The sequence below is a fragment of the Mastigoproctus giganteus genome, chromosome 13 (assembly GCF_048544385.1).
Source record: "Mastigoproctus giganteus isolate SK-2022 chromosome 13, ASM4854438v1, whole genome shotgun sequence".
NCBI lineage: Eukaryota > Metazoa > Arthropoda > Arachnida > Uropygi > Thelyphonidae > Mastigoproctus > Mastigoproctus giganteus.
In genome coordinates this window covers 174,743,804-174,761,861 of record NC_143587.1, presented here as the reverse complement: position 1 = coordinate 174,761,861, position 18,058 = coordinate 174,743,804, and the positions used below count along the sequence as shown (strand labels likewise).

General features: G+C 38.4%; 1 protein-coding gene across 1 annotated transcript in view; it reads left to right on the top strand.

The window, feature by feature from the left end:
• The window catches only part of LOC150076622 (fibroblast growth factor receptor 1-like), a 457,312-nt gene that overhangs the window by 88,163 nt on the left and 351,091 nt on the right, over positions 1-18,058 (top strand). Inside the window, exon 3 of the mRNA XM_090387392.1 lies at positions 10,653-10,925. Within this exon, the coding sequence (XP_090243518.1) occupies positions 10,653-10,925 (273 nt within the window). The remainder of the gene's footprint in view (positions 1-10,652; positions 10,926-18,058) is intronic.

Here is an 18,058-nt window from a genome sequence, read left to right as displayed (position 1 = left end):
TACCGGTTTTAGAATTTGAAATTTGTGATTTTTTGCATTTGTAGGTAATATACATCAATAACATATTGCATAATTATTATTGTAAACAATCCCACCATTGGGTAAAGGAAATAATAAAAGAAGGTAGTTGATGTATGTAGTTGCATTTTATTTCAGATGCATTAATTTTATTTTAATTAATCAAATTATTTTCTTTTTCCGTGATTAATAGAAGTGAAAAGTAAATATTGATAAATATAATCTTATCAATTAATTGCTAAGATTATAACTCCAAGAACACTTAATAAAACTCAATAGTTTTACATGCTCTAAACTTAGCTGTTTGGTTTAGTTACAACTGTATAATATTTATTACTCTTCTTCCATACATTTTACATAATCTCCCCTCCCCCCCAGTGACACCACATTCTTGGGAGTAGTTATTACATGCACAAACAAAAGAAGTCAGTGGGCATGTGTGTGAGAACTAGCCTAAAAACCTATTGGGTAAACAATGGATAAAGCAATAATCAAACACTTTTTTTGGATAAACTAAGATATAAGAAGACTAACAAAACACAAGGCTGTTAATATGATGAGCAAATAAAATAATTAACCCAAGAATAAACATTACTGTGTATGAAAAAAATATATTTATGTTTATAGTTTGTCTACCAGAGCTGGAAGACTCCACAACTTCATTGTAATTGTCTTTTGCAGCCAACATACTACCTAGCCTTGCCTAAGTTTTCCATATGGCACAGCAAATAATGGAATTTTCATTTTATATGGTAGCTTATGGGTTTGCACTTGCAGTATGTATACACAGTCCTGAGGTAACAAATATGTGTGCTGCGAGATTACTGAAAGTTAGACAAGTTTTTAACTACCCTCATGCTTATTATATATGCATGAGGGTAGTTAAAGCAGAAGCCATTTAACAGTTATGTTCTATATGTAATGGCTATATTCAAATAAAAAATTAATAATATACTCGATGCTTTCTACCAACATTGTTTGAGATATAACACACTAAAGCTTGCTACCTATGAGTCTAAAAATGTTGATGGACTTGATATTCAGGTCCCACTTAGTTGTCGAGCGGAAAGAATTCACTGAATTTAGGTAATGTCTGCTATTCTGTGATAACAAAATCAACATGAAGGCTTGCACCTTCATGGTAATGGGACTGTTCCCAACCATGGTTATAACTGCCTGAAAGACTGCACCAAATATGCTAGAGGTAACTACCAGTGTAAGCTGGAGTTTTCTTATCGGTGCAACTCTATCATGAAGATATGGAATGGAGCCCAAGATTCGATGAACTCCATCAAGGTATAATGCACAACTGTCCATAGCCTGTGACACCAGGACTGAAAAGGAATGGACAGTATGGGAATGCTTTTAAGTAAATAGATTTCATCTGTGAAGATAATTCTTCACAGAGTAAATCTATTTACTTAAAAGCAGTGCCTGCTCTTCTAGCACACCAAGAGAAGTGCCTCAGGGCACAAATAAAGGACCTTCATAAATATAAAAGGGAGTGGACATGTTAATGCCTAGATCACTGGGATGAGCCTGTTGTCAAGAGGATGTCAGACAAAATTTGGACAAACTCTTAATGCCAAAAAAGCCCCAGGTCCCTTCAACTTTCATTTTCTGGAACAATCTATCTTCATGTGTATTTCCTGAAAGTTGTAATCTGTAGAAATTGAAGTCAATAAGTACAATATTGAAATCAACAAGGATCTTGTGTCTTTTCAACCAATTCACGGTTACTGAGTATTTCACGTTTTAATACATTTCATTTTGAAGGTTTTATTAAAAAAAATAAACAAAAATTGAAAAGTGTTGTACAGTTAGCATTAGTAAAGGCATTTGATGCAACAAAGCAAGCTTATGCAGCATCATCATCAGCCATTTTCAATCCACTGCAGGATGAAGGCCTCTCCAGCAACTTTCCAGTTCCTTCTGTTTTGAGCACTGGCCATCCATTTACTACCCAAAAACTCATGAATTTCATCTATCCATCTCTGCCTTTGTCTTCCAGGTTTTCTTCTAGCTCCTCTTGGGTACCATTCTTATTTTCTTAGTCTATCTGTCATCATGTCTTCGAGCTATGTGTCCTGCCCAAGACCATTTTAGTTCTTTAGTTTTTGATAAGAATGTCCTTCACTTGAGTTTGCTGCATAATCCATGTGTTTCTCTTCTTATCTGACAGTCTGATTCCCAGTATAATTTGTTCCATTCTTTGCTGTGTAGTTTTCAGCTTCTCTTCTATTCTTTTAGTGAGTGCCCAAGTTTCACTTCCGTAAGTCATGGTGGGGAGTATACATTGATTCATTATTTTACATTTCAGACAAACTGGAATATTGCTCTTCAGTATGTGACTATATTTCCTGAATGCTATCATCCAAAATTTATTCTTCTCTTGACTTGCAGCCATTTATCATTATTACAGCTAATAACTTGTCCCAGATAAGTGTATGACCACCTTTTCAATCATTATTTCCCTTTCCGTGGCATACTTGTTCATCATTACTTTTTTTTTAGCCATATTCATCTTTAGTCCAAAATCCTTACTAACTGTGCATAACTGATTAAGATTTTCCTCTAATTCTTTGGGATCGTGGCTTATGACCACAATGTCATCTGCAAATCGTAAATGGTTTAGGTACTCTCTGTTCACATTGACTCCTTTCTGCGACCAGTCTAATCTTCTGAAAGCTTCCTCAAGGGCAGCAGTAAACAGCTTCGGAGATATTGTGTCTCCTTGTTGAACTGCTTTCTCGATTTTAAATTTCCTACTGTCTTTCTCTAGTCTAATAAAGGTGGTAGCACTCTCATATATTTTCTTCAAATTCATAATATATGGGGTATCTATGCCTTGTCTGTCCAGTGCCCGAAACATTGCCTTATGCTGTATGGAGTCAAATGCATTTTCATAATCCACAAATGCCAGGCATAATGGTGTTTTATATTCATTAGCTGTGATATTACGTGAAGGTGATCCATAGTTGAGAATCCTGTCCTAAAGCCAGCTTGCTCTTTCGGTTGATTCTCATCAAGTATTCTTTCTAATCTGTTAGTAATGACCCTTGTGAACAACTTGTAGAAGTGGGATAACAAGCTAATTGGTCTATAATTTCCAATTTCTGATTTATCTCCTTTCTTATGCAGCAAAATTATGATTGCATTATCCACTGCTTAAGCATTACATCTTTTCTAATGCACTTTGTGAAGAGCCTTGCCAGTTTTTGTGTTATGTCTCTTCCTCCCAATTTTAACAACTCTACAGTAACTTCATCTTCCTCCGGGGCTTTCCGATTCTTCATTTTCTTCAATGCATGTTCTACCTCATCAGGAAGAATATCGGGTATGTCGTATGTGTTACTATTTTGCAATCCATCTTCCCCACTGGTGGTATCATTCCCTCGCTCCTTGAATAATTCTCTCTAGTAGTCTTCTGCTGTTTGAATTATGCCTTCTCTGCTGTTTATAAGTTCACCATCGCTATTCTTCAGTTTCAGTATCATTTGTCTTTCTGTATTACTGCTCATGGCTGCTGATTTAAATCCTTTGTTTTCCCATAATGCTTGTTCTACTTTTCTTGTGTTAAATCTTCTTATGTCCTCTCTGAGTCTCTTTCTAATGGCTTTCCATAACTCAGTATACTCAATTTTCTCCCTGTCAGTGTTTTTCTTACTCTTCATTTGTCGTCTTCCCTTCATCATGACAAGTGTTTCTTGACTAATTTTTTCTTCTTTGGATTTCTTTTTCCCTATAGGTTTCTTGGGCTTTATCACTTTCAGAAAGTTGTAATATTCCTCGTCAATATCTCGATCCTGAGCAGTCTGCAGAAGCTCAAACTTTTTTTTTTTTTTTTTTTTTTTTTATGAAAACCTCAAACACGAAAGGTATCAAAAAACCTATAGTACTTAGTACCGTGCATGGGTTGAAGGAAAAGTATGGGGGGGGGGGGGGGATGCCGGAAACTTTGCTCTAAAGACTAAACATGGGTTTCACCACTTCAAACCTCCAATAAGCAAAGTGGTGGTATTTCACTGGTTGATGAAAGTCATCCACCACCTGAAACTTGTTCTTAAGTTGCAGTACATACTGCTTTTTCTCCTCCTCTGTTATCTCAAAGACCTTTGTATTATTTACAAGAGTCAGTTTTTTCCTTTCCTTTCCTACATCTATATCAAGTGTATATCTTACCATTCTGTGATCACTTCCAACATTTACCTTATTCAGGACGGTAACATCATTCACAATATATCTTCTGTTAGTGAGGATGAAGTCGATTTCATTAGTTGTTAATCCATTTGCACTCTTCCATGTCCACTTTCTGTTCACCCTTTTCTTGAAAAAAGTGTTCATTACTGACAGTGCTTGAGATTCTGCAAATTCCACAAGTCTTTCACCTCTTTTATTTCTTTCACCAATTTCAAAATTTCCTATAGTTCCTCTTTCTGTGCTGTTTTGCCCTTTTCCAACCTTAGCATTGAAGTCCACCATAATAATAGTGTAGTGGATTTTCTGCTCATCTAGAAGACTCAATTTCGGTGTACATTTCTTCAACCTCTTCATCATCATGGCTCGATGTTGGTGCATAAATCATTATAATCTTTAGCTTGTACATCTTAGAAACCTTGAGTATTGACACCCTTGGTGATGTACTTTTGAATTCCAAAATGTTGTTTTTAAAATCTTTATGGATGAGAAACCCCACTCCACCTTCATCCTTTCAGTGTTTCCATTGGTGTACAGCAGATTTCCACTTGATAAACTTATAAGTGATTCATTTCTTCTTCTTGTTTCAGCCAAACCGATGATATTCCAATTCACATTTTCTAATTCCTTTTCCAGCTCTAATATCCTGTCTTCACCGATGAGTGATCGTACGTTATAACAGGCCAAGTTCATGCATGGCAGCCTGGTCGTACCCAGAGATTCTTAGCACCCTCTGCTTCCACTCTGATCCTCTTGCTGCCGTAAGAGAGAGAGTGAAAGCTGCTGGGGACTGAGGGCCATTTGTATCGTTGTGCTGTCATATGCTGGTGGGGTTTGGTCTTTTCCTCTTCAAGGTGACCAGGCGTCTTGAAGAGAACCACTCTACACGTTCGTTGCCACCTAAGTGACGTAACAGGGCTTACCATCGAGAAGGTTTGCATGAGTGGATTTTAGGGAGGCAGGCCAACCGGACTTCTCCTAAATCTTCTGTAATAGAGAGATATTGGATCCATCAGTGTTTTAGGCTGAGTGTCTGATAACACACAGGATACCTGTTCCCCTCTAAGCTTATGCAGCATCAGCTAAAAAAAAAAAAAAAAATAAATAAATAAAAAATAACCACTTCCACTTCACCCCTCTGTTCGTTCGAAATACCTGTCCAGCTGAGCCTTAAACTTATTTAGGCTATCAACTTCCACGACAAAGGATGGAAGCCTGTTCCACCAACCAACCACCCGCTGGCTAAAGGCAAATTTCCTCACGTCTATCCTACATCTGTCTTTCCTCAATTTGAATTTATGCCCTCTCAAGTGATTATTGTGAGCAAGAGGAAGAATCCCATCAGCATTGAGCATGCTCAAACCATTCAAGGCTTTATACACCTCTATCAGATCACCTCGCTGGTGCCTAGTCTCCAGACACTGTAATTTGCAAAACTTAAGCCTTTCTTCGTAAGAGTACCCATTTGTTCCATTCACTATTCTTGTTGCCCTTCTCTGTACTCGTTCCAGCATCTCTACATCCTGCTTGAAATGAGGCCTCCAGACCTGTATACAGTACTCAAGGTGTGGCCTGACCATTGCCTTATACAAGGGAATAATCACCTCCTTATCCCTGCTAGAAAAATTCCTATATATCATCGACAATACACCATGAGCTACTCTTGCAGCCCGTCTGCACTGCTCAGAAAACTTCATATCAAGTCTGTAGTACCACAGAGTTGATACGTTGCTCTGGGGTTGCTGTTTCCCATATGTAATACTTTACATTTGTCAATGTTAAACTTCATTTGCCACCTCTCAGCCCATCTGCTCAACCTTTCCAGATCCTGTTGCAGTAGCATAGTGTCAGTAGTGTCCTTGGCAACCCTGCCAACCTTCGTATTGTCTGCAAACTTGGACATTACGCTTGATATACCATCATCAATATCATTTATAAATACAGAAAACAATAATGGACCCAATACTGAACCCTGAGGGGCTCCACTAATAACATTAGTCCACGATGAGCAGTGTCCATTGATTACCACCCTTTATCTATTGCAGCAATTTGCCTCCAATGCCACACTGCTCCAATTTGTGCAGCAGTCTTCCATGTGCAACAGTATCAAAAGCCTTTCTAAGATCCAAGTATATAATATCAAAGTTATTCCCTGCATCCAGTTCTTTTGTGACTACATCATAGTATCCAATCAAATTGGTCAGGCAAGACTTTCTCTTAACAAAACCATGCTGTGTCCGAGCTATAACAGAAGTCTTGTCTAGATGATCCTGCAGTGCTTCTTTAATGAGTGCCTCCATTAATTTTCCGGGAACAGAAGTTAAACTAACAGGTCTATAATTACTTGTGTCGCCCTTTGATCCTCCTTTGTGAATTGGGGTCACATTTGCACATCTCCAGTCCATGGGGATGGACTGGAGATGTGCAAATAATTATGGCTAAGTGTTTTCTTACTTCCATTGCTGCCTACTTTAATATAACTGGATAGATTCCATCCACCCCAGGTGCCTTTCTTGTGTTTATCTTCAACAATTTCTTCTCCTCCACATTACTCTCAGTTATTACAAGATTCTCTAGCTTACTGCCAGAGTTTACTTCACCTCTGGCATTTCCCCTCGCTGAATAACTCCTCATGTGTGAATGTCGATGCAAAATATTCATTTAGTTCATTAGCTACCTGAGCAGGATCATCAACAGTTGACCCATCGATATCAAGTGGACCAATCTGATTCATCCCCTTCCTTCTAGAGTTTACATAAGTAAAGAACTCTTTGCTCTTTTTCTTTGCATCCCTTGCCAAAGATTTCTTGTAATCTGCCTTTGCCTGCCTAACCTCTTTTGTAACTTGGTTACAGATCATCTTGTATCTATCATAGGCTTCTGTATCACTTGTTAATTTGTATGCATCCCATGCATTTTTCTTCTCTGCCATATGTCTCATTAGTTAATCTGACATCCACTTAGGCCTAAACCTTGAACAATATTTCTTAGTTGGTATGTAACGCCTAGTAGCTTCCAAGATAACAGAACATTTTACTCTGAAATGTTTACTCTCTCAAGATAACAGTTGTTAATAACTGAACATTTTACTCTGAAAATGTTTTTATTAATACTTTAAAACCATTACTTAAATACTTAAACCATTAAACTTAAAAAAACTATTCAAGTTAATCTAACTTTTTTTGTTAATTATAATATTCTAGTTTAGTGTTAAGATATCCCTTTGTTTGCTTCCTTGTTTATTTATTTCATTTCCTGCATGATAAAATTCATCTCATATGTAAGGAAATTCGTTTGTATTAAAAAAAAAATGTTAAAATAATGAAGCAGTTTTTTCCCATACTTCAGAGTGCAGATTTACGGATTCATCAAATATAAAAACTGTGACATAAACATAGTGTTCATAAACTATGAACACTAGGGATTTAAAGAACAGCTGGAAGTTGTCATGGAACAAGTAAATATGTTGGATGTGTTAGGTTAACTAAGAGTAAGAACAGGTGCATGCATACTGGCATGTTCATCCAATACTAGAAGTACAGTAAATAAATTTGATGAATTTGAGGTGCTGGTGAAGACATCAAAGGATGACTTCGTTGGGATATCGAGACATGGTGTCACACAGATATAAGGAATGCAGAATTGGAAGTTGGGTAGTACAACATGTACAGAAAGGATAGACACGAGAGGAGGGGGTAATGCTGTTAGTTAAGAAACAAAATCTAAGGAAGTGCATCCAGTTGATATGAATGGACAGTGCAGTGTTCAGTTAGTTTGGTGTGACAAGCACTGGGAAAACAGAGTTGAGAGTAGGAGTGTGTTATAGGCCTAATGACTCTGATGAGTGCAATGAACAACTGTACAGATAAATAGAGTCAGCCAGTAAATCAGATTGTCTTATAATGGAGGATTTTATCTTCCCAGATATACACTGGAACTTGTGGATTGGTCACTCGCGAGCTAGCAAGCCTTTTGTGGATTTATTTCAAGATTGTTTTCTAGAGCAACATGTTCAAGATGCAACCAGAGGGAGTAATACTCTTGATCTGATTATCAGCAGTTATATTCATGCATTAAGAATTTGCAGATTAAGGAACCATGAGGTGACAATGATCACAGTGTATTGATTTGGGATTTACTTAAAGATGTTACTACCATCAAGGGTAAAGGGAAGGGTTTTTGTTTCGAAAAGGTGACTACAGTGGTCTCAGACAGTTTTTAAATTCTATACAGTGGAATCAACTGATGATGTTAAAACCAATGAATTCTAAATGAGAAGCCTTCAAGGAATTAGTCTTGGAAGCTACTAGGCTTTTACTACTTTAGAAATACTCTTCAGTATTTAGACCAAAATGAATGTCAGATGAACTAATGAGGCTCTGGGCAGAGAATAAAAATGCATGGGATGCATATATAAATTATCCGACGACACAGAAGCCTATGGTAGATATACGTTAGTCTGTAGTAAAGTGAATGGAGGTTAGGCAGGTGAGGGCTGATTATGAGAAATATTTGGCAAAGGATGCAAAGAAAAACAACAAAGACCTTCTTTACTTACGTGAACTCTAGAAGGAAGGGATGAATCAGATCGCTCCACTTGATATTAATGGTTCGACTGTTGATGATCCTGCTCAAATAGCTGAAAAACTAAATGAACATTTTCCATCTGCATTGAAACATGAGGAATTTTTTAAGGAAGGGGATGGACTGGAGATGTGCATATGTATCCCCAGTTCACAAAGGGTGACACAAATAATTATAGACCTGTTAGTTTAACTTTTGTTCTGGAGAAAATAATGGAGTCACTGGTTAAAGAAGCATTGTGACAAAACTGCAGTAATAGTTCAGATACAGCATGGGTTTGTAAATTGGTCATATCTAATCAATTTGATTGGATACTGCAATGTGGTCATAAAGGAACTGGATGAACAAAATTTTGATATCATATACTTGGATTTCAGGAAAGCTTTTGATACTGTTGCACATGGAAGACTGCTGTACAAATTGGAGCAGTATGGCATAAAGGCCAAGTTAAAGAGCAATGGAGAAAAGGATGGTTGAGTGGGAGACGACAGAGCGTGGTAATAAATGGGCACTGCTCTATGTGGACTAATATTATTAGCGGAGTCCCCCCCCATCCCCCCCAGGTTCGGTGCTGGGCCCATTGTTGTTTCATGTATTTATCGATGAAGTTATATCTGGCTTAATGTCCTAGTTTCAAGATGATACAAAAGTTGCTAGGGTTGTTAATGACCGTAAATACAGTATGGTACTGTAACAGGCCCTAGAAAAGTTAAGCAGATGGGCTGAGAAGTGGCAACTGAAATTGCAACTTCTCAGCCCATCTGCCTAACTTTTCATATGCAGTACTTTGCATTTGTCAATGCAATGTACTGCATATGGATAGCAGTAATCCAAGTGAAATGTACCAACTGTGCGGTTAGATCTTTTTCATTATCCACTCAGAGAAATGGATAATGAAAAAGACCTGGGATATTTGTGCAGTCAGATATGAATTTCTCTGAGCAGCCTAGATGGGCTGACAGAGCAGGACATGGAGTCTTGTCAATGATTTATAGGAATTTTGCTAGCAGTGACAATGAGGTGATTATTCCCTTGTATATGGCAGTGGTCAGGCCACACCTTGAGTACTGCATTCAGGTGTAGAGGCATCATTTTAGTTAGGATGTAGAGTTGCTAGAACGAGTACAATGAAGGGCAACAAGATTGGCGAGAGGAACAATGGGGTGCTCTTAACAAGAAAGGCTTAAATTCAAGTTGCAGCATCTGTAGACTAGGCACCTGTGAGGTGATCTGATTAAGGTGTATGAGGCCTTAAATGACTCTTTATCAGGCTCAATGCTGATATGATTCTTCTGCTTGCGCAGATTATGAACCTGAGAGCATAGATTCAAATTGAGTTGTGGAAGTTTTCCTTTAGTCAGAGGGTAGTTGATTGCTGAACAGACTTTCATCAGTTGTTGTTTGGAGTTGATTGCTTAAATACATTTATGACTGAACTAAGGCGCCTCCGTAGCCAGGTGGGAAGGAGCAGCAGTGCGTAACACACGCTTCTTGATTAGACCGGGGTTCGAGCCCGTCACCACCAAATACGGAGGATATGGAAAGGTCAGAGAATGACCACCGCATATCCCGGAGCAATATGGCCTTAGTTGTTAATGCTCCTAAAAACCAAAATAACAACAACATGACTGAACTAGACAAATATTTGGAGTGCTCCAATTGGTGAAATGGGAAGGTCCCCCCCCCCTTATTTTTGACTGATGCTATATAAGCTTGCAACATATGGCTCAACTAATGCTTATGCTTAAACAAATAATTCTAACCAGATGAACCATTGTTCCTTATTGCATGTATCCCATAACTCTTTCATTCTTTGTGTGCATTTAAGTCTTAAAAAAGGTTTTCATTTTTAGCTTCGCCAGGACTGAGAGACAATGTTTCTACCATTGTTGTAGTTCCAGCTGGTCAGAAAATCAGACTAAGATGTCCTGTTTCTGGGAATCCAAAGCCAACTATAGAATGGTTCAGAAATATTTCACAGATTCCAAGTACCGAAACAAGAGCACGGATGTCACGTTTTACCCTTATTATTAAGAATGCAGAAGAAACTGACTCTGATGTATACAGGTGTAAAGCAAAAAATACATTAGGAGTGTTTTGGCTCAATTTTACTGTAAAGGTTACAGGTTAGCAGTATATTTTAGAATTCTTTTATAGATTTGGAAAATTTTTTGTTTTGGTATTTTGCATCAATTAACTTATTAAGCCATACCTTGTTCTCTTATTATTCTGTCTTTCTGTTGTTGAATTACAGATTAATCTTCTGATTTCCAAACACCGTGTGTTCCTGAAAAGTAGAGAAATATAATGTATAAAAAGAAGACTTTTCAATAGTCACTCCCAAAAATACTAGCCACCAGATTTAAGCAAGATGTTAAGTCCTATCAATTAAATTAAAAACTATTCTTAATAATAAAATTTTAAAATATCAAAACCTTAATCTTACAATATACAGTAGAGGTCAATTCCATTTGAGTAGCCTTATGAGTATGATAGCATTTTTTGGCTTAAAAAAAAAAAAGTCGCTAAAGAACTACTGTTTTGCACAGGTTCAATAGGAGCATAAAGTATAGTTAACAAAAAAATTCTATTTCAGTACCGTAATAACATGCTATTGTTGCTCAGTCTTAGAATTAATTACCCCATCTACAAGTTAAATTGCAGTGTGGCTAACATATATGGAAAGACTTTGCACCTTTTTACATAAGCAGCATTAAAATTTTGATAAAGCTGTTTATCACGGAAAATAAGAACTACATTGAAAAGAAAAGCAATTAGTTTCCTTGGCCATTAAATTAATTGAACTATTAGGTGAAATTATTTTATCTAATAGAAGGTACCATTGCTAAATTGTACTTGTATGCTTGATGGAATGTTTCACCAAAAATGTACTTAGCATTAGTACAGGCATACGATACAAGAAAGCAAGCTTATGCAGCATCAGCCAATAGAAAAAAAAAAAAAAGATGCTCCCATTTCACCCCTCCATTCATTCCAAATACCTGTCCAGCTCAGACTTAAATTTATTTAGGTTATCAACTTCCATAACAAAAGATGGAAGTCTTTTCCACCAATCAACTACCTGCTGGCAAAAGGCAAACTTCCGCACATCTATCCTACAACTGTCTTTCCTCAATTTGAATTCATGCCTAGTCAGGTGATTATGATGAGCAAGAAGAAGAATCCAGTCGGCATTGAGCATGCTCAAACCATTCAAAGCTTTATACACCTCAATCAGATCACCTCTCAGGTGCCTAGTCTCCAGACACGGTAATCTGCAAAACTTAAGCTTTTTTTTTTTTTTTGTAAGAGCAACCCTCTTACGAAGTACCATATAGTACCACAGAGTTGATACGTTACTCTGGGGTTTCTGCTTCCCATATGAAGTACTTTACGTTTGTCGATGTTAAAACTTCATTTGACACCTCTCAGTCCATCTGCTCAACTTTTCTAGATCCTGTTGCTGCAGCGTACTGTCATTAGTGTGCTTAACAACCCTGCCAACCTTCATATCGTCTGCAAACTTGGACATTAAGCCTGATATACCATCATCAATATCATTTGTAATAACTGAGAGAAAAGTAGAGGAGGAATCGTTGAAGATAAACATAAAAAAAGGCACCTGGGGTGGACGGAATCTATCCATTTATATTAACGGAGGCATCAAACTCTTAGCCATAATTGTGAGAGCTTCTTTGGACTCGGGGGGGTACCCATGGACTGGAGATGTGCAAATGTTACCCCAATTCAAAAAGGAGGATCAAAGGGCAACACAAGTAATTATAGACCTGTTAGTTTAACTTCTGTTCCAGGAAAATTAATGGAGGCACTGGTCAAAGAAGCACTGCAGGATCACCTAGACAAGACTTTAGTTATAGCTCGGACCTATAACTAAAGACTTTCCCTTAACAAAACCGTGGTTTTGTTAAGGGAAAGTCTTGCCTGACCAATTTGATTGGATACTATGATGCAGTCACAAAGGAACTGAATGCAGGGAATAACTTTGATATCATATATTTGGATCTTAGAAAGGCTTTTGATACTGTTGCACATGGAAGACTGCTGCACAAATTGGAGCAGTGTGGCATTGGAGGCAAATTGCTGCTTTGGATAAAGGGATGGTTGAGTGGGAGAAGATGGAGTGGTAATTAATGGACACTGCTCATCATGGACTAATGTTATTAGTGGAGTCCCTCAGGGTTCAATATTGGGTCTGTTGTTGTTTTCTGTATTTATAAATGATATTGATGATGGTATATCAAGCTTAATGTCCAAGTTTCCCGATCATACGAAGGTTGGTAGGGTTGTTAATGACACTAATGACAGTACACTGCTGCAACAGGATCTATAAAAGTTGAGCAGATGGGCTGAGAGGTGGCAAATGAAGTTTAACATTGACAAATGTAAAGTACTACATATGGGAAGTAGTAATCACAGAGTAACATATCAACTCTGTAGTACCCCACTGACAGTGGTAGAGAATGAAAAGGACGTGGGGGTAATTGTGCAGGCAGATATGAGGTTTTTTGAGCAGTGCAGACTGTCTGCAAGAGTAGTGCCTTGTCAATGATATACAAGAATTTCTTCCTCTTGCTCAGAATAGTCATTTGAGAGGGCACAAATTCAATTTGAGGAAAGACAGATGTAGGATAGATGTGCGGAAGTTTGCCATTAGCCAGCGGGTGGTTGGTTGATGGAACAAACTTCCATCCTTAGTTGTGGAAGTTGATAGCCTAGATAAATTTAAGGCTGAGCTGGACAGGTATTTGGAACGAACGGAGGGGTGAAATTGGAGCGTGTTTTTTTTTTTGGCTGCTGCTCATAAGCTTGCTTTCTTGCATCATATGCCTCTACTAATCCTAATGCTAATTTATAAATTCAGAAAGCAACAATGGACCCAACACTGAACCTTGAGGGACTTCACCAATAACATTTGTCCACGAAGAGCATTTTCCATTGACCATTGATTACCACTGTCTGTCCTCACCCACTCAACCAACCCTTTATCCATAGCAGCAGTTTGCTCCAATACCACAGTGCTCCAATTTGTGCAGCGGTCTTCCATGTGCAACAGCATCATAAGCCTTTCTAAGGTCCAAATATATGATATCAAAGTTATTCCCTGCATCCAGTTCCACATAGTATCCAATCAAATTGGTTAGACAAGACTTCCCTTTAACAAAGCCATGCTGTGTCCGAGCTATAACTGAAGTCTTGTCTAGATGATCCTGCAGTGCTTACCCGACCATTACCTCCATTAATTTTTCTGGAACAGAAGTCAAACTAACAGGTCTATAATTACTTGTGTCGACCTTTGATTTCCCCCCCCCCGTGAATTGGGTTTACATTTGTACATCTCAAATAATTCTCCCCCCCCCCCCTCCAAGTCCAAGGAAGCTCTCAAAATTATGGCTAAGGGTTTGTCCACCTTCTTTGTCGCCTCCTTTAATGTAACTGGATAGATCCCATCCACACCAGGTGCCTTTTTTATGTTTATTCTCAACAATTTCTATTTCTCCTCCACTTTTCTCTCAGTTATTACAAAATCATCTAGCACACTCTCAGAGTTTAATTCATCTCTGGGATTCCCCTCCCTGAATATCTCATGTGTGAATGTAGATGCAAAATACTCATTTAGTTTGTTTGCCACCTGAGCAGGATCATCAAAAGCTGAACCATCAATATTCAGTGGACCAATCTGATTCATTCCTTTCCTTCTAGAGTTTACATAGGTGAAGAACTCTTTTCTGTTTTTCTTTGCATCCCTTGCCAAATATTTCTGATAATCTGCCCTTGTCTGCCTTGTCTCCTTTGTGACCCAGTTATAGACCAACTTATATCTATCCTAGGCTTCCATGTCACCCATTAATTTATATGTATCCTATCCATTTTTCTTCTCTGCCACATGTCTCATTAGTTCATCTGATATCCATTTAGGCCTGAACAATATTTCTTAGTTGGTATGTAACGACTAGTAGCTTCCAAGATTAATTCTTTGAATGCTTCCCATTTTGAATTTGCTTTTGGGAACATCATCAGCCAGCCCCACTGTATAGAATTAAAATACTGTCTCAGATCTCCGTAGTTGCCTTTACGAAAGCAGAAACCGTTCCCTTTACTCTTCTGCCAGGGGCAACAGTTGATGACATAAAGCATATATCATCTTTTAAGAGCACAAAGGGCGATATTATTGTACATGTTAGCACCAATGACATTAAGAGTACGTGATATGCAGATTTGCTTAACAAGTACAGGTCAATGTTGCAAAAAAGACGTGAGTTAGGGTTAAATTTGAAACTGTCTGCAATATTGCCCAGACACGATAGGTGGGAGTACACGATGAGAGCCTGGTCAAATACCTTAAGAGTTCTTATCTGTTACCCCAACTGGACGTATTATCTAGATGTTCTGGGGGCAAAGACGTTTCACGTGAGCAGGTAGCTAATATCAGGGAAGAGAGCCTAAAAAACTTCAAGGGTTGTGTTAGGGTTGTTAAATATACAAGAACAGTAAATCTTTAATTGTTTATACAGTAACGTTAGAAGTGTCGTCAATAAAATGAGCGAATTCGAACTGCTGGTTAAAACAAGTAACGCGGACATAATAGGGCTTACGGAGACGTGGTGCCACCCGGAAATTGGGGATGATGAGTTTCAGTACGGCTTGTATAATGTATTTAGGAAGGATAGAGTAGATAGAAGGGGTGGTGGGGTAATGCTTCTTATCAGAAGCAGCCTGAGTGCGACGATAGCTTTCCCAGATTCAGACATTTCACATGCTAGTATAGAGTCTGTATGGTGTGAGATAGTTGGAAACAAAGGTACAATGCGAGTAGGCGTAATCTACAGACCAGGTGTAATCTACAGACCAGGTGATTGTAAAGACTATGACAAAAGCCTCTACATGCAAATGTAATGGGCAAGTAAGCATCAATGCCTTATTATGGGTGATTTCAATTTGCCTCTAATTGATTGGAGTAAATGGGAAGGAAACTCGACATGGGGAACAAAATTTTTAAATCAACTAGATGACTGTTATTTGTATCAACATGTCAGGGAAAGTACTAGAGAAAAGAATATCCTAGACCTCATCATCACACATGAATCAGATGACATAACAGGGCTGACAGTAGAGGAACCAGTAGCAGGAAGTGATCACGGAGTTCTACGGTGGATGATGACGAGAGAGGTAGCAGAAGTAAAAGGCAAAGGAATGGGTTTTAATTTCAGAAAAGGAAATTATGATGCCTTAAGGTACTACGTGGCCTCTATTAACTGGGTAGATATCGCGCAGAGAATGAATACATTTGAACTGTGGTACGCTTTTAAAACATTAATCACCGATGCCTTGAATGCGTATATACCATTAAAAAAATACTCCACGAGAAGGGTTCCAAGTTGGATGAATAGTGAAGTTGCCACATTACTTGAGCAGAAAAAGGTGGCATGGAAACGTTACAGAGCAATAAAAAGTACTGAAGCCTATAACAGCTACAAGGTGATGTGTAATAGAGCCACTGAAAAGGTTCGACAGGCAAAGGCAGTTTATGAGAAATCACTAGCAAACAGAGCAAAGAGGGGGGATAAAGAATTCTTCACATATATAAATGCCAAGAAGAGCAGGACAAACCAGATCGGACCTTTACGTAAGGGAAAGGGGATAGTAATAAATACACCAGCTGCCATTGCAGATGAACTCAACAGTTATTTTGCATCGATATTTACAAATGAAAAGCCTTTTGTGGCAATGGGAAATTGTGGGAGCGAAGTTAAAAAATATGTAATTAATGATATTGAAATTTCGCAAGATTATTTAATGAAAAAACTTTCAAGCCTACAGACTAGTAAGGCTCCTGGAGTTGATGGAATATACCCTATAATCTTGAGAGAGGCGGCAAGCGAGTGCATTGAACCACTGAGGCTGGTTATGCGAGCATCACTAGACTCTGGGGAGATTCCCTTGGATTGGAAAAGTGCAAATGTATCTCCCATACATAAGGGTGGCTCTAAAAGTGAAGTGGGAAATTATCGACCTGTCAGTCTGACTTCAGTAGTAGGGAAAATCATGGAGGCATTGATCAAGGGTGGAATTCAGGATCATTTGGATCGAATTGAAATTCTCAAGGATACTCAGCATGGTTTTGTAAAGGGAAAATCATGTTTAACAAATCTGGTTCGCTATTTCGAAAGGGTCACTCACGAGCTGGATTTAGGGAATAATTTCGACATTGTTTATTTAGATTTCAGCAAAGCTTTTGACTCAGTCCCACATGAGCGGTTGCTTTATAAGCTGGAACAGGTTGGAATCACTGGAAAAATCCTTAGATGGATAGAAGGATGGCTTCAGGGCAGGAGGCAGAGGGTTGTGATAAATGGCTATTCCTCAGATTGGGTTGATGTAAGAAGTGGGGTTCCCCAAGGATCAGTATTAGGACCACTGTTGTTTTTAATTTTCATAAACGACATTGATGAAGGGATAGAGGGCGTGATGTCTAAATTTGCAGATGATGTTAAAATTGGTAGAGTAGTTAATGATCACTGTCAAGCTGAGCTTCTTCAGAGAGACCTAGATAGACTTCAAGAATGGTCAGAAAAATGGCAGCTGTGCTTTAATCCAACAAAGTGTAAGGTATTACACCTGGGAAACAGTAATCCCAAAATAACTTATTCACTTGGTGGAGTTCAACTAAACCCAGTACTGGAGGAAAGGGACTTGGGTGTTACGATACGGTCAGACATGAAATTCTCTGAGCATTGTAAACAGGTTTCAAGGAAGGCCCATGGTGTCCTATCGATGATCTATCGAACTTTTGCAAGTAGAGATAGGGACGTGATAATCCCATTATATAAGGCCTATGTTAGACCACACTTGGAATACTGTGTTCAAGTATGGAGACCGCACCTAAAGAAAGACATCGAGCTTCTTGAAAGGGTGCAAAGAAGGGTAACTCGCCTGGTGAGATCGGCAAAAGGGCGTCCGTATGAAGAAAGACTTTGAATATGTGGGTTGCAGAGTTTGGAAACTAGACACCTTAGAGGAGATTTGATTGAGGTGTTTAAGGCTCTGAGAGGCATCAGTAAAATGAATGAGGACAAAATTTTCAAGATTATAAATGATGCTAGAACTAGGGGACATAAATTCAAGTTACGCGGGGAAATGTTTAGATTGGACTGCAGGAAGTTTTATTTTAGCCAGCGAGTTATAAATTACTGGAATAAGTTGCCTTCATGGGTGGTAGAGGCCGACAGTTTGGGGAAAT